The sequence below is a fragment of the Colias philodice genome, chromosome 13, assembly GCF_061535455.1.
Source record: "Colias philodice isolate Cphi_HAF_F1 chromosome 13, ilColPhil1 Martin Lab GWU primary, whole genome shotgun sequence".
Classification (NCBI taxonomy): domain Eukaryota; kingdom Metazoa; phylum Arthropoda; class Insecta; order Lepidoptera; family Pieridae; genus Colias; species Colias philodice.
In genome coordinates, this window is record NC_143098.1 from 7277490 (window position 1) to 7298291 (window position 20802).

General features: G+C 33.4%; 2 protein-coding genes across 4 annotated transcripts; one reads left to right on the forward strand and one right to left on the reverse strand.

Moving 5' to 3' along the window:
* The first annotated feature begins 9924 nt into the window (after positions 1 to 9924).
* Positions 9925 to 14218, forward strand: Hmg-2 (High mobility group protein 2). Its single transcript, XM_089702500.1, has 7 exons — positions 9925 to 10649; positions 10721 to 10880; positions 11148 to 11287; positions 11396 to 11511; positions 11609 to 11728; positions 11856 to 12021; positions 13879 to 14218. Exons 1-7 carry the CDS (start codon positions 10400 to 10402, stop codon positions 14031 to 14033), a joined length of 1107 nt encoding a protein of 368 aa, XP_089558626.1. The 5' UTR covers positions 9925 to 10399; the 3' UTR covers positions 14034 to 14218.
* A 304-nt stretch (positions 14219 to 14522) lies between these two features.
* Slbp (Stem-loop binding protein) lies at positions 14523 to 19258 on the reverse strand. 3 transcript variants are annotated; one of them, XR_016316494.1, is made up of 6 exons: positions 19074 to 19258; positions 18905 to 18985; positions 18711 to 18822; positions 18407 to 18526; positions 15122 to 15386; positions 14523 to 14649 (listed from the first exon to the last, which is right to left on the reverse strand). XR_016316494.1 is itself a non-coding variant. In XM_089702501.1 (4 exons), exons 1-4 carry the CDS (start codon positions 18957 to 18959, stop codon positions 15221 to 15223), a joined length of 453 nt encoding a protein of 150 aa, XP_089558627.1. In that variant the 5' UTR covers positions 18960 to 19258; the 3' UTR covers positions 14523 to 15220. The 3 variants fall into 3 exon arrangements, 1 of the variants encoding a protein (XP_089558627.1); XR_016316493.1 differs by having other exon boundaries at positions 18905 to 19258; XM_089702501.1 differs by having other exon boundaries at positions 14523 to 15386; positions 18905 to 19258.
* Positions 19259 to 20802: the final 1544 nt, after the last annotated feature.

Consider the following 20802-nt stretch of genomic DNA (forward strand, 5'->3'; position numbering starts at 1 on the left):
TTTATAGCGAATTTTCGTTTGACAAAGGCTGGTTTTCAACTGGTGGTGGAGATGTTGAAATAGGAAACATTTTCCTTCATTGAATGTATTAATAGTAAGTCTAAAAATATCCATATCTTTTGTTTTTCCTTTTTTATGTGTAATTTATTACTGATGACTTACAAATCAATAAAATTACTATTCAACATTCAACATTAATAATTATCTGTATTAGGTTTAAAAGACATTAATAACTCATTTATAAATACTTAGATATACCTACATAGAAAATAATACAATAATTAATGTATATCTTTTCAGTTATGTGATTCCAAATTAAACATAATGTATGTGGAACAATTATCATTAAATACTAAATCTTCATTTAATTTCTGTGAGCATCATATGAAGTATGCATAGAGTATAAAATATTTTACCTGTTTTTAGGTGACTCAGGATATGCGCAATGGCCCTGGATGATGACAACAATATTAGGAGCAGGACCGGGACACCTGAAGAATACTATACGAACCTTCATTGCCTTGTCAGGAATACTGTTGAACGGTGTTTAGTGTTATTCAAAGCATGTTGGAGTTGTTTGTTGGCCCATAGAATACTTCATTATGATCCAGTTACTGCTGGTAAAATAGTGAATGCATGTGTTGTCCTGCACAACATTGCAAATATGCAGAATGCCAAAATACCCGAAATACAGGCATGTCTCAGGATTTAAGTAGAGGAGAGGATGCTATAGTTGAGGTTATACAAGATCTTACCAGAGAACAATATTAGTACAGAGACTATGTAATTCAAGAAGATGTTATGTTAAATAAATATTTATTGTGCTTAAAAATGTATTAGTTTTAACTGAAAATTATTTATACTTGTATTTGTGATTAAACATATTTTCTTACTTAGATAATATTATAGCTTCTAATCGAATATGACAATATTTCTTGTATAATTTATAAATTATAATACATTGTTAATGCTCTGATATAAATGTGATGTAGTTGTCAATTAGGTAATAGTTAAGACAAGGTATTTAAGTAATTAAACTTTTGATATCTAAAAAAATATTTTTTATTTATTTTTAAAGAAATTTACACCATAAGGATTGTGTTAACTCAATAATTGTTATTTTTAGTTAAATCTAGACAGTTATTTATGAAAAACTCAGAATAGAGTTATAAATAATTAATAATAATAAATTACACTATTTAAAATCATTTTAATTTACTAATATATATATAATGTATACAGGGTGTCCCAAAACTCAACGTCAAGCCAAAACGGGGCGACAGGATTGATTGTAACCATCATGAGAAAAATCTAAAAAAAAATCTATCCCATGCATTTTGAAAATTATGGGCATTTAAGAAAAACCTAAAAATTTGGTCAACCTGTAACTATTTTTCGGTTATTGTGGTTAATTTTTATTATTTTTGTTCATTTAAACTTTGGAACCGTAACCCTAAATATCATTTCTAGAATCACAGTCAAAAATAATGACACAATTGCCCCAAGTTTCCTTGAATTGAAGACTATTTGTTAAACTATGAATTTAAAATTTTCTAAATTTGTCGACTTTGACGGCCCCTCCTTTAAAAAAAATGTACTAGAGTGCCTTGGCAAGTGCCATTAAAAGTTGGCGCATTTAATCAGGATTGTAAAATAGTACAATACTTGTTAGTTTCATACTAAAAAAAATGAATGAAAAATAAAAACCTCAAGTAACCCGATTTTTGCTAACCCTTTTTATTCAGTTAAAATGTTTTTTATTCGCACAAACTCTTGGTAGGTTCTTAGTTTTACGGTAAAATGATGAGAGAGATGGATAGTGGACATGTTTGCCATGAGTGAGCGAGACAGATAGTGACGCCACTTTTACCAAAGTCAACAAAAGTAAGTAAAATTAAAAAAATAATTAAAAATCTTGACCTAGTTTACTTTAGGTTTATTGAAATAAAAGTCAGATAGGGAAATAACATTATTTATTACAACAAATGTTCAAATTGTTTGCCATCAGCCTCAATACACGCCCTACATCTTCTTAAAAAAGATCTACTTATTTGCCGGGCATATCCTCGAGTGTTGATGTCCTCAGCAGCTTGAGAAATTCGTTCTCGCAGATCGGCTACACTCTCAATGGGCTTTGAATAAATTTTTTCTTTGAGAACGCCCCAATAAAAAAAATCCAGGGGATTTAAATCTGGGGAACGGGCTGGCCACGAGATAGTGCCTGAACGTCCAATCCACCTTCCCGGATATTTCTGGTCAAGGAAATTTTTTACTTGCACTGCGTAATGCGCTGGGCAGCCATCTTGTTGATACCACATGTGGCGAAGATCTGCTAGTGGTACGTCCTCTAACAAAGTTGGTAAATTTTCTCGTAAAAAATGTAGGTAATTCGTGCCATTCAAGTTCTCAGGCAGCTCAAAAGGCCCAACAATTTTGCCGTTTAAAATTCCGGTCCACAGGTTTACTTTAAAGCGATACTGGGATCTGTCTTCTCGCATTAAATGTGGATTCTCCACATGCCACTCGTGAAAATTGTGTAAGTTTATGTAGCCATCTTTTTTAAATGTACATTCATCTGACCAGAGAATTTTTTGGATGAATTGGGGATTTTCATTATGCCTCTGTAGCATTGTTCTACAAAATGAAATCCTTTCAGGATAATCTCGAGGGAGAAGACTTTGAACTCGTTGTACGTGAAACGGATGCATTTCGGCTCTTTGTAAAATACGATGTGCTGTGCTTTTGGGTATTCCCGTTCTTTCTTCAATTCCACGAACTGAAATACTTCGGTCATCTGCGACCTCTTGCAACACTTCTTCCTCGTAAGGAATGCGAGGTCTACCTCCAGCCCGCATTTGATTCGGGAAATGGCCGCTCTCCGTGAGTGAACGGTGCACATTAACAAACACGCGGTGATCCGGATAGCGCTCTAAATTTGGATATCTTTCACGATAAAGTCTAGCGGCGGCACTTGCGTTGCATCTGCATTCCCCATAAATGAGGTGCATGTTTGCATATTCTTGTGAAGTATAGCGAGTAGGCATCGTAGATAACAAGGGTATTATGCTAATACCAAAGTCCAATTCCAAAAGAAAGAAGCCAAAGTTGCCGGTATGTAATCAACAAGTCCAATTCACAATAATCCAAGTCCAAAAAGAGAAGCCAAAGTTGTCAGTACTAAATCAACACAAGCGAATACGGAAAGGTGCGCAGTAGACGAATGAGCGAAACGTACTAACTGATGTCAAACTGGTAGCGTAGCCATTTGCTTGGTATGGCGTCTGTATCTATTTCATTCGCACTCGTTTAAACGACGCATCTTCGTCTCACTGCGTGGCGTCACTATCTGTCTCGCTCACTCATGGCAAACATGTCCACTGTCTATCTCTCTCATCATTTTGCCGTAAAATTAAGAACCTACCTAGAGTTTTTGCGAATAAAAAACATTTTAATTGAGTAAAATGGGTTAGCAAAAATCGGGTTACTTGAGGTTTTTATTTTTTTATTCATTTTTTTTTGTATGAAACTAACAAATATTGTACTATTTTACAATCCTGATTAAATGCGCCAACTTTTAATGGCACTTGCCAAGGCACTCTAGTACATTTTTTTTAAAGGAGGGGCCGTCAAAGTCGACAAATTTAGAAAATTTTAAATTCATAGTTTAACAAATAGTCTTCAATTCAAGGAAACTTGGGGCAATTGTGTCATTATTTTTTACTGTAATTCTAGAAATGTTATTTAGGGTTACGGTTCCAAGGTTTAAATGAACAAAAATAATAAAAATTAACCACAATAACCGAAAAATAGTTACAGGTTGACCAAATTTTTAGGTTTTTCTTAAATGCCCATAATTTTCAAAATGCATGGGATAGATTTTTTTTTAGATTTTTCTCATGATGGTTACAATCAATCCTGTCGCCCCGTTTTGGCTTGACGTTGAGTTTTGGGACACCCTGTATATCTTCCTGTATCTTGGTAGGTAAGTGATGCAGCTAATTTTTCTATAGCAGCTGTATGCCTTTCCTCAACAGCCAATCGCTTGCTTTCCAACTCATAGGCCCAACGAGGCACTCTCTCATCTTGGCTTACTGAAATTACAATATAGCATAATAATTCACTTACATTTTCAAAATTAAATGTACTCAGTAGTTTCTTTGAGCAACTAGAGCAACTATTTTCGATTTCAATACATTAAAAAAAATTGTCACAATTAATTATATAAACTTGTTACTCAACTTACTATCTATAGTTTATAGAAAGGTAAAACACATTATTACAATAACAAGTATATTTAAAAATAATGGATAATTTAATGGGAATTAAATAATATTTACCTAATTCTCCTCAAGTACTGTTTTCCGACAAATCTATCTAATTTAGAAGCTCTCATGAATAGTCATTTTCAAAAAGAGATTAGTTAAAGATATAAAGACAATATAATTGTGCTTGAAATAAATAACTTACATTTTATTAGATGTAAGTACTATAAAATAGATTTTTGTTAAACATTTCATAAATCATACAAAGCAATATAAAAGATACAAATATTAAAAATTTTCAAATTTATATTTAAATTAATGTTAATATTGCTCTCAAAACAAGGGTTATAAGACTTACCTCAGTTTTATTCATTTGTTACTGTTTCTAACTTTCAAATACACTTGTGTACACAAGACAATGACCAAAATTGTAATTGTAGACAGACCAAAATTCAAAAGTGTTATGAATTTAGCGCCATATAAGAGTAAACATTTCAAATCCCAAGTGTTCCGGTTAATATAACACGTAAGATTTAAATATGCTCACGTATTTATGGAATATACGACCAAATGTATATATTTTTAATTTTGCTGCATAATGTCGATAAAAAATAGTGACGTTCGGTGTCATCGTTGATAAGCACCGTAATACACCGTGACATGATGTCCACTTATTAAGATACGCAATACCAAATCTTTAAAATTTTAGTGGACATCAAAGTTCAGTGATCATCAAAACTATGTTGATCACTTAATGTGTCAAAATTAGACAATAGCCCTGCTGGAGACGTATGAGTGTATACAGGGCCGAGCCGCCCCTGTGTGCGAAGTGTGCGGCGCACACAGGCGCCAAGACAATAGGGGCGCCGCGCCGCCACTGCCACCAAAATTATTTTTGTTACCTATATGATTGTTTTTTGTAGTGGAGTATCGACAAGTAAGTAGGTACAATAGGCGCAACATAGGCCTTGTAAACAACAAAACATCTATAACGCTTATTGAACAAGTCTCTCAATATTTAATGTTTATTATTATTCACGTTTATGGTTTCAGTTTACATTCCTTACGAGCTCAACGTTAAAACGGCGGCAGTTCTTTGAACAAGAGAAAAAGTACTAGTTATTTTAAACCGTAGAGGCGCCGAGTTTGTATGAGTATGAAATTAGTCCACTCATTTCGTCCGAAAAAAAGGCAAATAAAAGAAAGTGAATTTGCGCATCTATTTTTTTGATATGTTGTAGGGGATATCTAGAAAAGCTTAACTTGAGTTTTTCGACCAAGATTTCCTATGAGCTTTCGTCGCCATCTTGAAAAAAGGGGTAAAATTGGTTTTTCGGCAATAACTCGGCTATCCGATGAAATTAGGAAATCACTTATAAGACACTTTTTGTTCCTTTTTTAATGCTCTACAATTAAGTCCTGACCATTTTTACTGTATCGTGCATAGTTATCGAGATATCGATCGATAAAGTAAAAAATTATTGTAAGACCTGGCATCCGTTTTGACGAGTGTGTTTGCATTTTTTCAATTACAAAATTTTCTTGAAACCATTTTTCATTCATTTTACCGTGTGTTGTACTTTTTTTCGCTCAAATGTACAGTTCAACTTTTTTTTTACTGCACAAACAAATTATTTGTTTAAAAAATATACTTTAGTGTGATCTTTAATTTGTTCTAAAGTCTGGTCTATGTACTTATTTTTTATCCCATCAATTTCCTAAACAATTTCCCATTCGCTTCGCCATGCGAACACAACCGAGCGAGCAGCTCGCTCGACGGTGAGCGTGAATTCACCGACTCTGCGGCGCGCTGGAGATCGTAATTTTTGTCCAACTAAAAAACTCCAAAAAGAAAATTGTAGGTCTGAATATTCTCTACAAGTTCGAATTGTACGATTTTTTAAATACATGTATATGTATTAGATACATATTATACATAATGTAGGTATATGTATTATGTCCTAAACAAAAAAAAGCAAAAAACTAAAAATGTGTCCTGAATTTTTGAAGTGAAACTTCTTTATCGGGGTTGGAAAAAAATTGAGTGTAACATTTTTTCGTTACGCGTGACTTTTTCCGTTACGCGCCATCTTTTTCTTATCCCTACCACGCGTGATTCGACGTATTTCTGTAAAGTTGCATATAGTAAATTATTTTTTGAAAAATAAGGTCATAAAGAAGTTTCACTTCGTACGTGTGTACACTAGTACACGCACACATTTTTTTTACTTTATCGATCAATATCTCGATAACGATGCATGATACGGAAAAAATGGTCTAGACTTAATTGTAGAGCATAAAAAAAGGAACAAAAAGTGTCTTATAAGTGATTTCCGAATTTCATCGGATAGCCGAGTTATTGCCGAAAAACAAATTTTACACCTTTTTTTTAAGATGGCGGCGAAAGCTCATAGGAAATCTTGGTCGAAAAACTCAAGTTAAGCTTTTCTGGGTATCCCTACAATATATCAAAAAATTAGATGCGCAAATTCACTTTTTTTTTAAATGTATATAATGAGTGGACTAAATATTATGAATGAGTGAGTTTTTGAACGCAACCCGATGCGATGCGTGCGACTGCGACGCAAGCGGGGCCCGGGGGTGGGGTCATGGGTATTCCCCGATTTTAACGAACGAGATAGCTAAGGCAAAACAATACAAATGAACAATCATTGGATTGAAAGTGTGTGTGTGTGTAAGGTGTGCATTGAATTTTTATAAAAAAAGAGGCGCTTCATAGGTTTCGCACACAGGCGCTACCGGGGGTCGGCGCGGCCCTGAGTGTATACATGGTGTGTTTCAGCAATTCCCATTGCGGAAATTCTTCCACAAGTTGTAATTATACTTATAAAGGAATAATATTTCATCGGAAAATATATTTTTTTAGAAATAATGCCGTTTTTCCTTAAAATTATAGAATATTTACAAGTATTACGAGTGTCACCATAGTAATCGAAATAACAATGAATGACACAGTCGACCATTCTTATTATCACGTTTGTTCGTATTGGAGCAAAAAGTCTCATATACTTAGGGATGTTATTCTAAAATAAACCGTAAATTCGTGCGTTAGGATACATATTCAAAAGCTTAATTTAATAGATAAGTTAGTTTTCACTAAAATCAAGCTGTCCAATAAAAGGCATAGTTTACTTGTGTGTACTGTTTAGCTTTCGGTTTGAATGTGTTGATTTTGGCGACAGCGGTTTTCATACGAATTATGACATTAAAGCACTTCTATGTGTCTTGTTATTTAGATTTCTATGGGTCTACCAGAATCTGATGGCATATTTATATTTAAGAAATAAAAGATTTTCATGTGGCAACTTATTTGACAACTATCAAATTGGTTGTCAAATTATTTGTCTTTTTTGCAGTTAATGAATAATTTTTAGGATTTTGTCTAAAAAATATTCGAAAATGTCGAAAAAGCCGCTGCGATCACAAGCAAGAGGTGTTGTTTATAATGTGTATAGAAAAACATTCGATGAAGAAGGGTCAAACACATCACAATTTTCAATTTTGAAGATTTTATTCGTAAATTGGACTTACCCATTTTGATACTTTAAATTAAAAAATATTATATGTAGGTAACTATAATATTGTTTGTTGATTAGAATATAATTTTATGAAAACTTATTACAGGAGTTTCCAATACGGCTATTCGTCAAGTCCATGCTGTCCAAGTCAATTTTATAACGTGTATCTGTTATTACTTACGAAAATAAACATAGTTTTATTTTATTTTTATTTTATTTTATAAAAAGTTATAAGTAGTCTAGCTTTGATCTACATTATCAATAAATCGATATTTTCACATGGCATACTGATTATGAATATACAAATATAGGTATGTGTAAATAATAATATGTATTACCTGTATAAAAGGACTTAATATGTATATTATACATGTAAGTATGTACCTACATAATATTAAGTGGATATCTCATTATTAAGTACAGTATTGTCCACTTATGTAATGTGACTAATGATATTGAGGACAAAATAAAAAATAAGCAGTATCAAGATCGTTCAGTCCATTTTCCCTAGGGTTGCACACTCAAAATTTTGATTTCCCTAATTGCCATCAGATTCTGGTTTACCTATAATTATTAATTGTTGGAAAAAATTTTAAAGCTTTCGTTTCATTGTAGTTTTTTCGAAATAATCAAAGTTAATTCAAATTGTGTTAAAAAAATAAATATAAGTATGGATGAAACATTGAAACAAATGTTAATGAAAAAATCAAAATCCAAATTACTTAAAATAACCGTAAATATTTTTCAACCAATTATTATGTATACCCAAGAACTTAGATCATTAAGTAATGGATGGAGTACGCTGGCAAATGTTCTAACTAAACTTTCTGCTGATTTTGGTGCGGGGAGGGTAACTCACACTATTGAAACACAATCACACATTCATAAAAATAATTTGTGTCACGAAAGTCGTAAAAATTTACGACCTTTTAAGCGACGAGTTTTTAAATTCAACTCTATCCCTAAGTTCATAAAGATTAAATTTGTATTTCATTCCAAGTTGTCTCGTGTGGAGTGTGGTTCAATATCGCGTTCTAAATTCAACTTTATAACTTATATTATAAAGATTAAATTTGTATTTCTTTAAAAGATAGTCTCGTAAGGAATGCGGTTCATTATCGCGTTTTAAATTCAACTTTATCTCTTAGTTCATAAAGATTAAATTTGTATATTTTCTTTCCATGATAGTCTCGTCTCTCTCTCTCTCTAAACATGACTCGATTATTTGTCTTGATCATATCGCTAAACGATACATCGACGATTATTAGAAATTGCATTTAATTAGAAATGTACGTTAAAAACATAAAAAAATATACACAAATTAAAGGTTATTCCATCTTTTTTAATATTCGGCATGTTTGAATTGCTTCTGCAAGACTTGACAGTGCAAAACGGAATTTTTAGCGGAGCACTCGCAGACGTCCTTTCAATGTTTTACGAATACGCAGAGTGTTTGTAATCGATTACGCAAGTAGTTTTTATGAAAGCATAAGATTTTTCGATTCGAATAATCTTATACCTCGGCAAAAGGGGAAACGCCTGCGAGTGTTATCCATTACTTAATGATCTAAGCCCAAGAAGCTTATATTGTATACCACTTTAATTACACATTAATGGGCGTATTCAGAAAGAAAGCTTGAAACTTATAAGCGCTTATAAGCGCTTATCGGCGCTTATAAGCGCTGGTAACCCGCGCAGGAAAATATATGAACATGCGCTTATAAGCGTTATAAGTTTGTTGAAACTTGTTGGAACTTGTCGGCGCCGATCAGCGCTTATAAGCGCATGTTCATATATTTTCCTGCGCGGGTTACCAGCGCTTATAAGCGCCGATAAGCGCTTATAAGCGCTTATAAGTTTCAAGCTTTCTTTCTGAATACGCCCAATGAGGTTATTGCTAACTCTATGAATATATTTTTTTTCAACACTGAACTTGCAACCTGCTGGTGCGTTTCACGTTCCAATTAAGCATCAGCATAATTCGGCATTGTGCGGCACTGAGTCGCATTATGCTCTGTAATTGGAAAACGGGGTATATGGATGTCTCATGTCAGTTGACAACTAACGTATAGTAAGACAAGGATCTTTTGGCAATTGGTTGACATTGTCAAAAGGGCGTGGGTCTGAAACAAGGTTTGCCAACACAAAATCTCTCCTATCTTTCAGGGAATTTAGGATGAGTCCAATAGACTGATCTCATTATTTTTTAGAAACTTTACATATTTTTCTACAGTTAGTGTAGTGCGTCAGTGCGTGAGCAATAACGTTACGATTGTGTAATTAATAATTTATACAGACGGTTTGAGTTAATGGTATAAGTCTGTGGTATAAGTTATGTAAGATTATTATTTTAAATAGGGGAATATCATAATCGCATCAATCAACACATTCAATAATCTGTCATCAAATGACGATTTATTACAAGTATGACCTAGGTACTTTCCGAAATTCGCAAATTGCCAAAAGATCCGTAAAGCAATAATATAAACATGTTCTAATTAATTATTAATTTCACGAATGAAACATAATTTATCAATTTTGTCTAGTACTAGTTATTTTCTCCATCGATACTATAAATATTAAACATTGCACATTGATATGGAAACCGAAGCATCGCAAAGTACAGAAATAAAACCAAATCAAAACGAAGAAAACACACAAAAACCATCTAATGGGAAAACAGATGTAAATCCTACAAATTTAGCTTCTATCCCTACAAATGGCACTGAATCTGATGTCGCTAATAATACAGTGACAAAGGACAATACACATAAAGCAAATAAAAAGCCTAAAAAACGGAAACCTAAAGTACCCCGTGATGTGACTGCCCCTCGACCACCTTTAACTGGTTAGCTATTTTTTTTTGTTTAGTCGTCTTTTCTGATAAACAGAATTGTATGTTTTTTTAATCCCTTCTAGGATATGTAAGATTTCTGAATGAACGCCGAGATCAATTAAGAGCTGAACAACCAGAGCTTGGTTTTGCAGAATTGACTCGTCAATTGGCCAGTGAATGGAGTAAATTACCTACTGAAGAGAAACAACAATATTTAGATGCAGCAGATCAAGATAAAGAAAGGTAATGAATTTAGATTAAATTAATTAATTTCTCAATAAATTCACATGTTATATGCCCTATATGTTAATGTAAATTTTTAATGTAATGTAATATTTTTTGTAAACTTTCCATTTCTCAAACTGATACCAAAGATCACAAATAAATAAGAAGCCATTCTGCCTCGGTTATTGCACTTTTAATTGATGTCTTACTTAATTATTTTTATCCTTTATTTCTAAAAATATTAAGATGGTGTAAATTATTCCACAACAACTCATATTATTTCAGATACATAAAAGAATGGGCTGAGTACAAAAAAACCGATGCTTATAAAGAATTTAGAAAGCAACAGATAGATATTAAAGACCCAGTGAGTGCAAAAAAAGTCAAACAAGCTACTACAATTAATGATAACAGTAACAGTACAAGTAAGTTTTACACAACTTGTTTTTAAAAATATCTTGAATACATATTATGTCATTATTAAGTTAGGGAAGCTAATTATTTGTTAACAATTTAACATAACTTTTACACAGGTGCCACACAAGCTATAGAGCCCAGTATGCCAGTAACAGCTAACAGTGTGGCTATAGTAAATTCATCACGTCAGCCAACTCCACCTAGACCCAGGCCATGTGTAACACCAGCTTCAGTAAGAAACTTCATCATGTTTTTTGTTGTAATTAATTTAAAATAATATGTCCTACATATTACAAACATTTTGTAACAATAACAATTTTTTCATCCAGGGTGAAGATCTTGGTGATACAGATATACCAATATTCACCGAGCAATTTTTGCAACATAACAAATTACGTGAGTCTGAACTAAGGCAGTTGCGAAAAGCTAATTCAGATTATGAACAACAGGTAAGGTTACATTTTACTAATAATAATTTTTACAATTACATTGTAAAAGTATTACATAAATAAAAATGTTATTAAAACAAAAAACAATATACATGTTATAAACTTGTTAATATACTATTTTCTCTAGAATGCAATTCTGCAACGACATGCTGAAGAAGTCAGTGCGGCAACATCAAGACTCCGTGCAGAAACAGCTGCTGCAGCTGAAAGAACAGCAGCACTTGTTGCACACCATAAGGCATTAGTAGCAACACTGGTTCAAGCATTGCAATCCACTGTTGTACCCCTCAGTGGTAAATTTTTTGTCTATGTACTAGTATAAAAATGTTCATTAACTTCTCAGCTGCAATAAACATAAATCGGTTTTTTACTTTTTCAATTCAAATATTCACAGATATCTTTCTTAATCTATTTTACCTTAATGCTTGTTATATGTATAAACTAGCTTCCGCCCGCGACTCCGTCCGCGCGGATGTCGGTCTTCGCGTGGATGGTCTCCATTTTGAGTAACTCTGACAATGACATCTTATAAATATCTATTGGACCCAAATACGGCTAGGCCTATAATAATACGCAACGTGTGTTCGCGGTTCTACAGAACAACGTCTATGGATAAAACTGAAAAATTAAGATTAATTTTTTTTCTACGTATTTTTCCAGAATAAAAAGTATCCTATTTTACGCCCAGGATAATAAGGTACAATTATACCGAGTTTCATCGAAATCGAACCGTTAGTTTTCACGTGATGTCTTCACATACAGACAGACAGACAGACAAAAAAATTTTTAATCACATATTTGGGTTTGGTATCGATCCAGTAACACCCCCTGCTATTTATTTTTTCAATATTTTCAATGTACAGAATTGACCCTTCTACAGATTTATTATATGTATAGATAAGATCTTATTTTATTAGAAACTAGTGGTCCGCCCCGGCTTCGCCCGTGGTACATATTTCGCAATAAAAGGTAGCCTATGTCCTTTCTCGGGTATCAAAATATCTCCATACCAAATTTCATGCAAATTGGTTCAGTAGATTAGGCGTGATTGAGTAACAGACAGACAGACAGAGTTACTTTCGCATTTATAATATTAGTATGGATGGGTTTGACGCACTTGGTGCACTTCTCAACTTGTACACCATGCTCAAATGGTGAACTTAGCAACTTGTACACTTATCAAATGGTACACTTCGCGACTGGTACACGTCTCAAATGGTGCACTTCGCAAATGGTGCACTTTTTAAGATTAGTTGAGATTTGGAAAAATTGTGTAAAAATGAAAGAATTTTTAGTTTTGGATGTTTCATTTTTATAATTATGTCAACACAATAATAATAATTAAACTATATACAGAATCACCTTAAACACTATAACATTTTGGGTCATTTTTATTTTTTCAAAAATAAAAATGTGACTCAGATATAATAAAAATAATATAATTATGTCAAAAAAAAGTAGATTTACAGTAAAAAAATATCATAATAAAGATATGATATAATATCATATTATATCAATAACCTTTGTAATATTATTATTTAACTTTTAACTATTACTAATTAAATAAAAGCTTTAAATTAAATCATAACCTGTTTCTTAAAAACAAATTAGTAAAAGTAATAATAAGTAAGTACCTAATTATTAAATAGTAACAATTACAAAGTTTTACTTTTTTATTTTTTGAAAAAATAAAAATGACCCAAAATGTTATAGTGTTTAAGGTGATTCTGTATAGTTTAATTATTATTATTGTGTTGACATAATTATAAAAATTAAACATCCAAAACTAAAAATTCTTTCATTTTTACACAATTTTTCCAAATCTCAACTAATCTTAAAAAGTGCACCATTTGCGAAGTGCACCATTTGAGACGTGTACCAGTCGCGAAGTGTACCATTTAAGAAGTGTACAAGTTGCTAAGTTCACCATTTGAGCATGGTGTACAAGTTGAGAAGTGCACCAAGTGCGTCAAACCCGTATGGATTATACCTATTATTTTAAAGCAGCTTTGTAATAATATAATAAAGAGTGTATGTAAAAAAATCATGATTTAGTTTAATTGGCTTGCAGAATATGAAATGGACTAATGTTTTTATATGATCACAATGGCAAATGAGTATAATAGTAATTATTTTATTCTGTAAAACAGGTGGGCCATCTGGAGCAACAGAAAGCAACATTGATGAATATATGGAAAAACTACAAAGTCTAGCAACTGAGAGCAAGCACAACACAATTGTAAAACAGGCAATGGATAACTTAAATGTTGTCAATTTCAATTTTACTTCTACACCATTGTCATAATATAATTATATTTGATTAAGGCAGTGGCAACACATACTTGACAACTAGCTCATATTTTAAGGGTGCATTTTCTGTATTTTTGTGCCAACATCTTGGCACTAAGCAAGCTGCCTATGTTTATAGCATAATAGCTATTATTTTGTCAAATCTGAAGTATTATTCACTATTAAAATGTTCCACCTTGATTTTTCTTTTATTGATCATAACAATATGTAACCATAATAACAAACAAGATGTGTTTAATTTTTTTTTTAAGATTTTTCACAAACCAATATGAAGTAGGTCAAAGTAGATAACTATTAGATAGTATAATGAAATAATGTTTGAATGATGTGAGAATTTTAATTCTTCTTTTATTTTAATAAGGGTTTTTTAGTTCAAAATAATACAATATTTATTTTTGTTAATCACTATATTAATATCTTAAAACTAGTTTCACTTCACACTTGTCTAAATGTATACTTATATAATATGTATTAATATTTATAACTTATATAATACCTTTGTCATTCCACTGTGTGTGCAGAATTTCTGTGGAAATATGTTCAATGAAAAAAGTAACATTATAAAATTATTCGCCTTATTTAAAAAAAATACCTGAACAAAGAATTCTGTTCTGTTCACTGTTCATCATGGACGTATAAAAAAAGACGGACGGTATATCGCCTAAACATTGAGTGAAGCCTAGTAATGGCGGCGAAACATCCATGTGTGTGTGCCATGTTGCCATGGCAACAGCTGTCCTGATGACAATGGCGGCTGTATTTTTTTTCTATAAATTTTGCCGTAATAATTTTGTCATTAAAACATAAAAGAAATAACTTGCTTCCCTGTGGAATGTAATCCCTTGTGTTTTGTTATTTAAAATTGTACTGTTGCGGCACCATTTAACCACGCAAGACGGCATTTTAAATATTTTTTGTGAAACAGTGACGCAGTTAATCAGTCGGTAGTTCATGACGTAATGGCGGCCGACTAGCTTACTATGGTGATAGTGTGTGCGTGTTTATTGTCTTTACACGATCGCTAGCTTACTATGGTGGCTTCACGTTGTTTGTTCGTAATACGGTGTCCGTCTTTTTTTATACGTCCATGCTGTTCATAATATATTTAAAAAACCAAAACGTAGTGGCAGTATTGTGAACTGCCTAACAACAAAAACAATATTAATAATTTTAAAATGTATTTCATTCATCACTGTCATCAGAATCTTCACATTCTTTTTTAATTTCACTATCAACATCATATTCATGTAATTTTTTCCTCCAGATTCTAATTAGCATATCCCATGATCTCCTGCTGTATTTCATGAACTTGTCGGGTGTTTTCGGGTCATCTTTTGTCCTTTGTGGCCTAAATCAAGAAAGTAAAAAATATTATTGTCCAATAAAAAATGTTGTGGTTTTATGAAACCACGGTAAAAGTGATACTGTTCGAACGGTTCCGAACACTGCTTTGTGTAGCGCATGTCGCGTGACGGTCGGCTGCCGAGTAGGTATACCTACTCGGCAGCCGCGATACACGCGACATGCGCTACACAGACTAGGGCATGCACCCGGGTTTACCCGGTTCCGAAAAACCCGGGTAAACCCGGGTTTTTTGATGATCTTGAGAACCGGGTCTGAATAGTATGAAACCCGGTTCTCCCGGTTCCCACCAAAATATTAAAATATTAAGTATTATTTATATTTTGCTGCATTATTTTAACAAATTTATTTTATCTGGCGACGTCAGACTCACGTGCATTGCGAATTTTCGTGCCACGCCTCAAGCGTAGCTCTGATTGGTTGTGTTTAACCTTAGATGCTATAAGTTTCCTACGGGTGTATTACCAAAAAAAAAATTAGGCTTCGAAAATGACAAAAATTAGGCTACTGAAATATTTTTATTAGATTTGTCGTGAATTTGAAAAGCTGTTGATTTTACTGTTTCATATAATGATCCAGTCATGTTTTTATTTTTGGTATCAAGCTGAAATTTATATCGAATACTCAAGTCAAGGCATAAGGTGATTGGGTATGCTGATGACCTCGCATTGTTAGGTGAAACCCGCGATGAAGTGAGCGAAGTCGCAAGTATCTTGAAGGAAGAAGCGGAAATGGTTGGACTAAAAATCAATGCCAACAAAACGGAATATCTCCACATGAAACGGTAAAGAGATACACGAGCTCAACGCCAAGACGGCTGGAGATACGACGTACAAAAGAGTTGCTAGTTTTAGATATCTGGGTTGCACTATAACTGACTCACATTCCAGGAAGGAAGAAATTAATATCCGTATCTAAAATACCCTGAAATGTGGTGCCTTGCATAAGGTGCTCGCGTGCAGACTTCTGAGCAAAAACACCAAATCGCGTATATACAAAACGGTCATAAGACCAATACTTATACGTATGGGTGTGAAGCCTGGACACTGACCCAGAATGAAGAACGCAAGCTTTTAGTCACCGAAAGAAGGCTTCTTCGCAAGATCTTTGGTCCCACCAGACGAGAGGATGGAAGCTGGAGAGTCCGAACAAATGCCGAACTAGAAAAACTAATGGCCGAGCCAAATATACTTAGAGAAATAAAAGCACAACGGCTCCGTTGGCTCGGGAGAATGAATGGGTGAGGAACGAGTACTGAAGAGGGCATACTTGGGGCGACCCCTAGGCCGACCGCCGGTTGGACGACCTAAGAATCGCTGGCGCGATCGATTAGAGGTGGACCTGCGCGTGCTAGCCAATAATAATTGGCAAGAGACCGCTCAGGACCGGGGAAGATGGAGAGTTCTCGTCTCAGAGGCCAAGACCCACTTTGGGGTTTCAGCGCCAGAGGAGTAAGTAAGTAAGTCTTCGGTCCCTTGATGCTGTGAAAAAGTCAAACTCACAAGCCAACGCATCAAAAGATACAGCCGTAAATGCTGCAAAATTTTCGCAAATTTCGACATTCGCAAGGGACTCAAAACCTACAGGGTACTTCTCATGAACACAGAGCCTGTAAATTTGGTAAAAGTAACGTCTTATAACACAGATAAAGGAAAAATTGCTAGAAACATAAATTTTAAAGTTACAACCATAGAAATCTAAATAACAAGACACATAGAAGTGCTCTAATGTCATAATTCGTATGAAAACCGCTGTCGCCAAAATCAACACATTCAAACCGAAAGCTAAACAGTACACACAAGTAAACTATGCCTTTTATTGGACAGCTTGATTTTAGTGAAAACTAACTTATCTATTAAATTAAGCTTTTGAATATGTATCCTAACGCACGAATTTACGGTTTATTTTAGAATAACATCCCTAAGTATATGAGACTTTTTGCTCCAATACGAACAAACGTGATAATAAGAATGGTCGAATGTGTCATTCATTGTTATTTCGATTACTATGGTGACACTCGTAATACTTGTAAATATTCTATAATTTTAAGGAAAAACGGCATTATTTCTAAAAAAATATATTTTCCGATGAAATATTATTCCTTTATAAGTATAATTACAACTTGTGGAAGAATTTCCGCAATGGGAATTGCTGAAACACACCATGTATACACTCATACGTCTCCAGAGCAACTGAACAGTGACGAATGCACTGGTGATGTGCAAATCACCAGAGTGGCGACAAGGTCACGCACGCTTACGACTTCTAGTGTCTTGTTATTTAGATTTCTATGGTTACAACATTATAAAAAATAGGTTTGTTCGGAGCCCTCGGAGCGCGAGTCCGACTCGCACTTGGCCGGTTTTTTGCTTTACAGTTTGCAGTTAATAAATGAGGTTTAAGTTTATATGTGATATTATGATAACAAGTTACAAGGTACTTTTATAAGACTGATAAATAAAGAGAAGTATTGAAATTTTGTTTCTTTATTAATTTAATAAAATAAGATACAAACCGCGTAAAATAAAAGGCCCATCAGGTACTTTTACAGTTTCTTTTGTTTAATTTCGTATTTTTTTCCGAGGTATTATAAAAGAACCGGGTAACCCGGTTCTACCCGGTTCTGAGCTCGATTTGGAACCGGGTTTCAAAAACTTGGAACCGGACTCGGTTCTGCATGCCCTAACACAGACCAAAAAGTTTGAGACGATGTAATAAAAGTTTCATTTAAAAAAATTCAAAATATTCAATTGAATAGCCGAAAAATTGGACATTTTCATAAAAAAAATTAAAACTCGAATATCTCGAAAACGGTTAAGTTTAGGATGGGGGGTTCCATAGTGAAATCATTCAGAAATGATGTGTACTACATGCCCTTAACGGATCTAGGTTGACTTTTCCTGTAACCCTGTATAAATGAAATCCCATTACAAAGTATTTTTCCTTTAGATTATTTGTTGTCCAGATTATTGGAAAGATGCTAAAATATATTTGATCTACACTTACAAAGGTACTTGTTTGATGTAATTGTGGTATCCAACTGTGTTTTTTCCATAGTCAATTTGTTTCTGACGTCTTTGTAAAACTAGGGGGTCCAATTCTAGCTCCAATGGTTTCTTTGGCTTGCTGCAAAAAGAATAATGAATATTTATTTTAACTGATAAAACAACAAAATTGTTATTTAAAAAAATGGGTGATGGTATAAGTACAGATAAAGCCTATCACAATGAAGTTGGGATTGCAATTGGAACTTCACTAAATATTAATAGTTGAGTCTTTATTTAATATTAATAGTTGAGTCTTACATCACCTTGTCTTAGTGCTTGTATCATGTTCTGAATTGCGTTTTGGCCTTTTTCTATTTTTGGAATTGTCTCTGCTATCATTTTCTGATTTCATTTTCTCCTTAGTAGCTCTGCGACCTAAAATAAACACACAGAGGTAGATAACATTTGGTACTTGAAGTTGAATTAATCATTAAATATTATCAAATATATTACACACCATTAGACTTTTCTTGGTCGCATTCATCAACCCAATCAAAACCCACTTCGCTCATGGTAAGGAAATTTATCAGTGATAGATCTATAAAATGAAATCTTTGATTGCCTTGATACCAAGCACAAAACTAACCAAGGTTGGGAACAAATACAGAATTTGTTAATGTACATACAAAATATATAAGGCACCGGTGAAAACTATTCAATAACACCATTCCAGAGTAAAATAACATAAAAATTTATGAAAATGTTTGTTATTCGAGTCTTGTGATAGGAATTTACTTAATTCTTCATCGTGTTAACGTTTTTAAATAATTTTAATAATAAACAAGCGCTACGATTATACGCGCGCATATAACAATTTAGACATTGACAAATGACATGACATCCCGTCTCCTTTTTTTATATTACTTCTATAGTCTATGCATTTACCACAGGATATATAAACCACAGTATATATTACAATAACTACACTACTAGCTTACAACCCGCTGCTTCGCCCACTTTGTCTAAAACCTATCTATTAAAAAAAACCGCATCAAAATCCGTTGCATAGTTTTAAAGATTTAAGAAGAGTTTAGACTTTAGATCATTTTCGGTTCAATATTTAAATCGAACCAACCGTTAGGTTTTTTCGTTCGTTATGATTAGAATGGTGTGCGCTTTGTGAAATATTTATGTACGCAGGGTATTATGGTTTCCGGATCCGAATTATTGATCAGGAAATTGAACGTGTGGGGCCGGGCTATGAAGCAGTGGTAGTTCTGTGAACCTTGAACTTAAATTGAAAACATTTCGCCAACTTGTTTAATTATAATTTATTATACCAGTACCCTCATAGTGGGAACAATTTTATGACATAAGTTTTAGTTAGGGAGCCAGCAGCAGATTTTATGACCAAGTTCCTCTCAAGCGGTAATTTGTAAAATGCATCAAAGTATAGTATTATGAAGCCTCGTGAACGTCAGCTGGAGCTCGGTTGGGGGGATGAGCGGCTGTAGCCTCCCACGCACGTAGGAAAAAAAAATATATTCAGTCATTTCCTCTCAGCTAAAAATTTGTCAAATTGTAGCTAACCCAATATCTCAATGAAAAAAAATAATCAGCTGGTTACAACGTGGTGTATTAAACGTCAGCTGGTGTCTCGAACATGAAAAAAGAAGAATTATTTTCCGTGATTTCCTCTCAAACAAAAATTTACCTGATGATAGCTTATATGTAACTGTGGATAAATATATAAGTCAGCTGGCTGTATCTTGGTGGAAAAACCGTCAGCTGATACTTTGAAAGTTATTACATAGGAGTTAGACAGAAGCATCTATTGCCAATTTATATGCATCAGCTGACTAGGTTTTCCTCAACTTATTGCTAGCTGATTTTTTTTATTTATCGCATCAGTATATTAACAATCAGCTCACAAATTTTCATCTGAGAGGAAATGACGTATCTTTAATTATTCGACATTGCGCTTCAATATAAGAGTTAAGTTGAAATAAACATTCAGTATCAATATTTTTGAAACGAATAAGTATGAAATCAAATAATTTTATATATTTAAATAATTAAATAATCAATTAGCAATAAATGAACTAGTTACTCGATAAATAATATTTATTATATAAACTTGATAAAACATGATAATGAGAACAATATGATTTATTCGTTTTCGCTCTGGCTTGAGTCACTTTCCTCTCTTTCCGATTCATTATCAGAGTCGTTATATACCAACGATGTAAGTTTTGCAGGACGTCAACATAAAGTCAGATTGAAATAATTTCTCGTAAATGTTAAATGAAGAGTTTGTTTGCCATATGTACGGATTTAATCGTCTAAAAAAGATCAATGATTAACGTAGTTATTTTTATTTAATACTTTTTAGTGTATTTTTCAACACGAATCCAA

Excerpts from the sequence above, each read along its gene's own strand:
- Slbp (XM_089702501.1), bottom strand. The coding sequence starts at position 18,959 with ATGAGCGAAGTGGGTTTTGATTGGGTTGATGAATGCGACCAAGAAAAG. Across the intron at positions 18,823-18,904 it reads CGACCAAGAAAAGTCTAATG|GTCGCAGAGCTACTAAGGAG; the intron begins GTGTGTAATATA and ends TGTTTATTTTAG. Across the intron at positions 18,527-18,710 it reads GATACAAGCACTAAGACAAG|CAAGCCAAAGAAACCATTGG; the intron begins GTGATGTAAGAC and ends TTCTTTTTGCAG.
- Hmg-2 (XM_089702500.1), top strand. The coding sequence starts at position 10,400 with ATGGAAACCGAAGCATCGCAAAGTACAGAAATAAAACCAAATCAAAAC. Across the intron at positions 11,288-11,395 it reads TGATAACAGTAACAGTACAA|GTGCCACACAAGCTATAGAG; the intron begins GTAAGTTTTACA and ends ACTTTTACACAG. Across the intron at positions 11,729-11,855 it reads ATTCAGATTATGAACAACAG|AATGCAATTCTGCAACGACA; the intron begins GTAAGGTTACAT and ends TATTTTCTCTAG.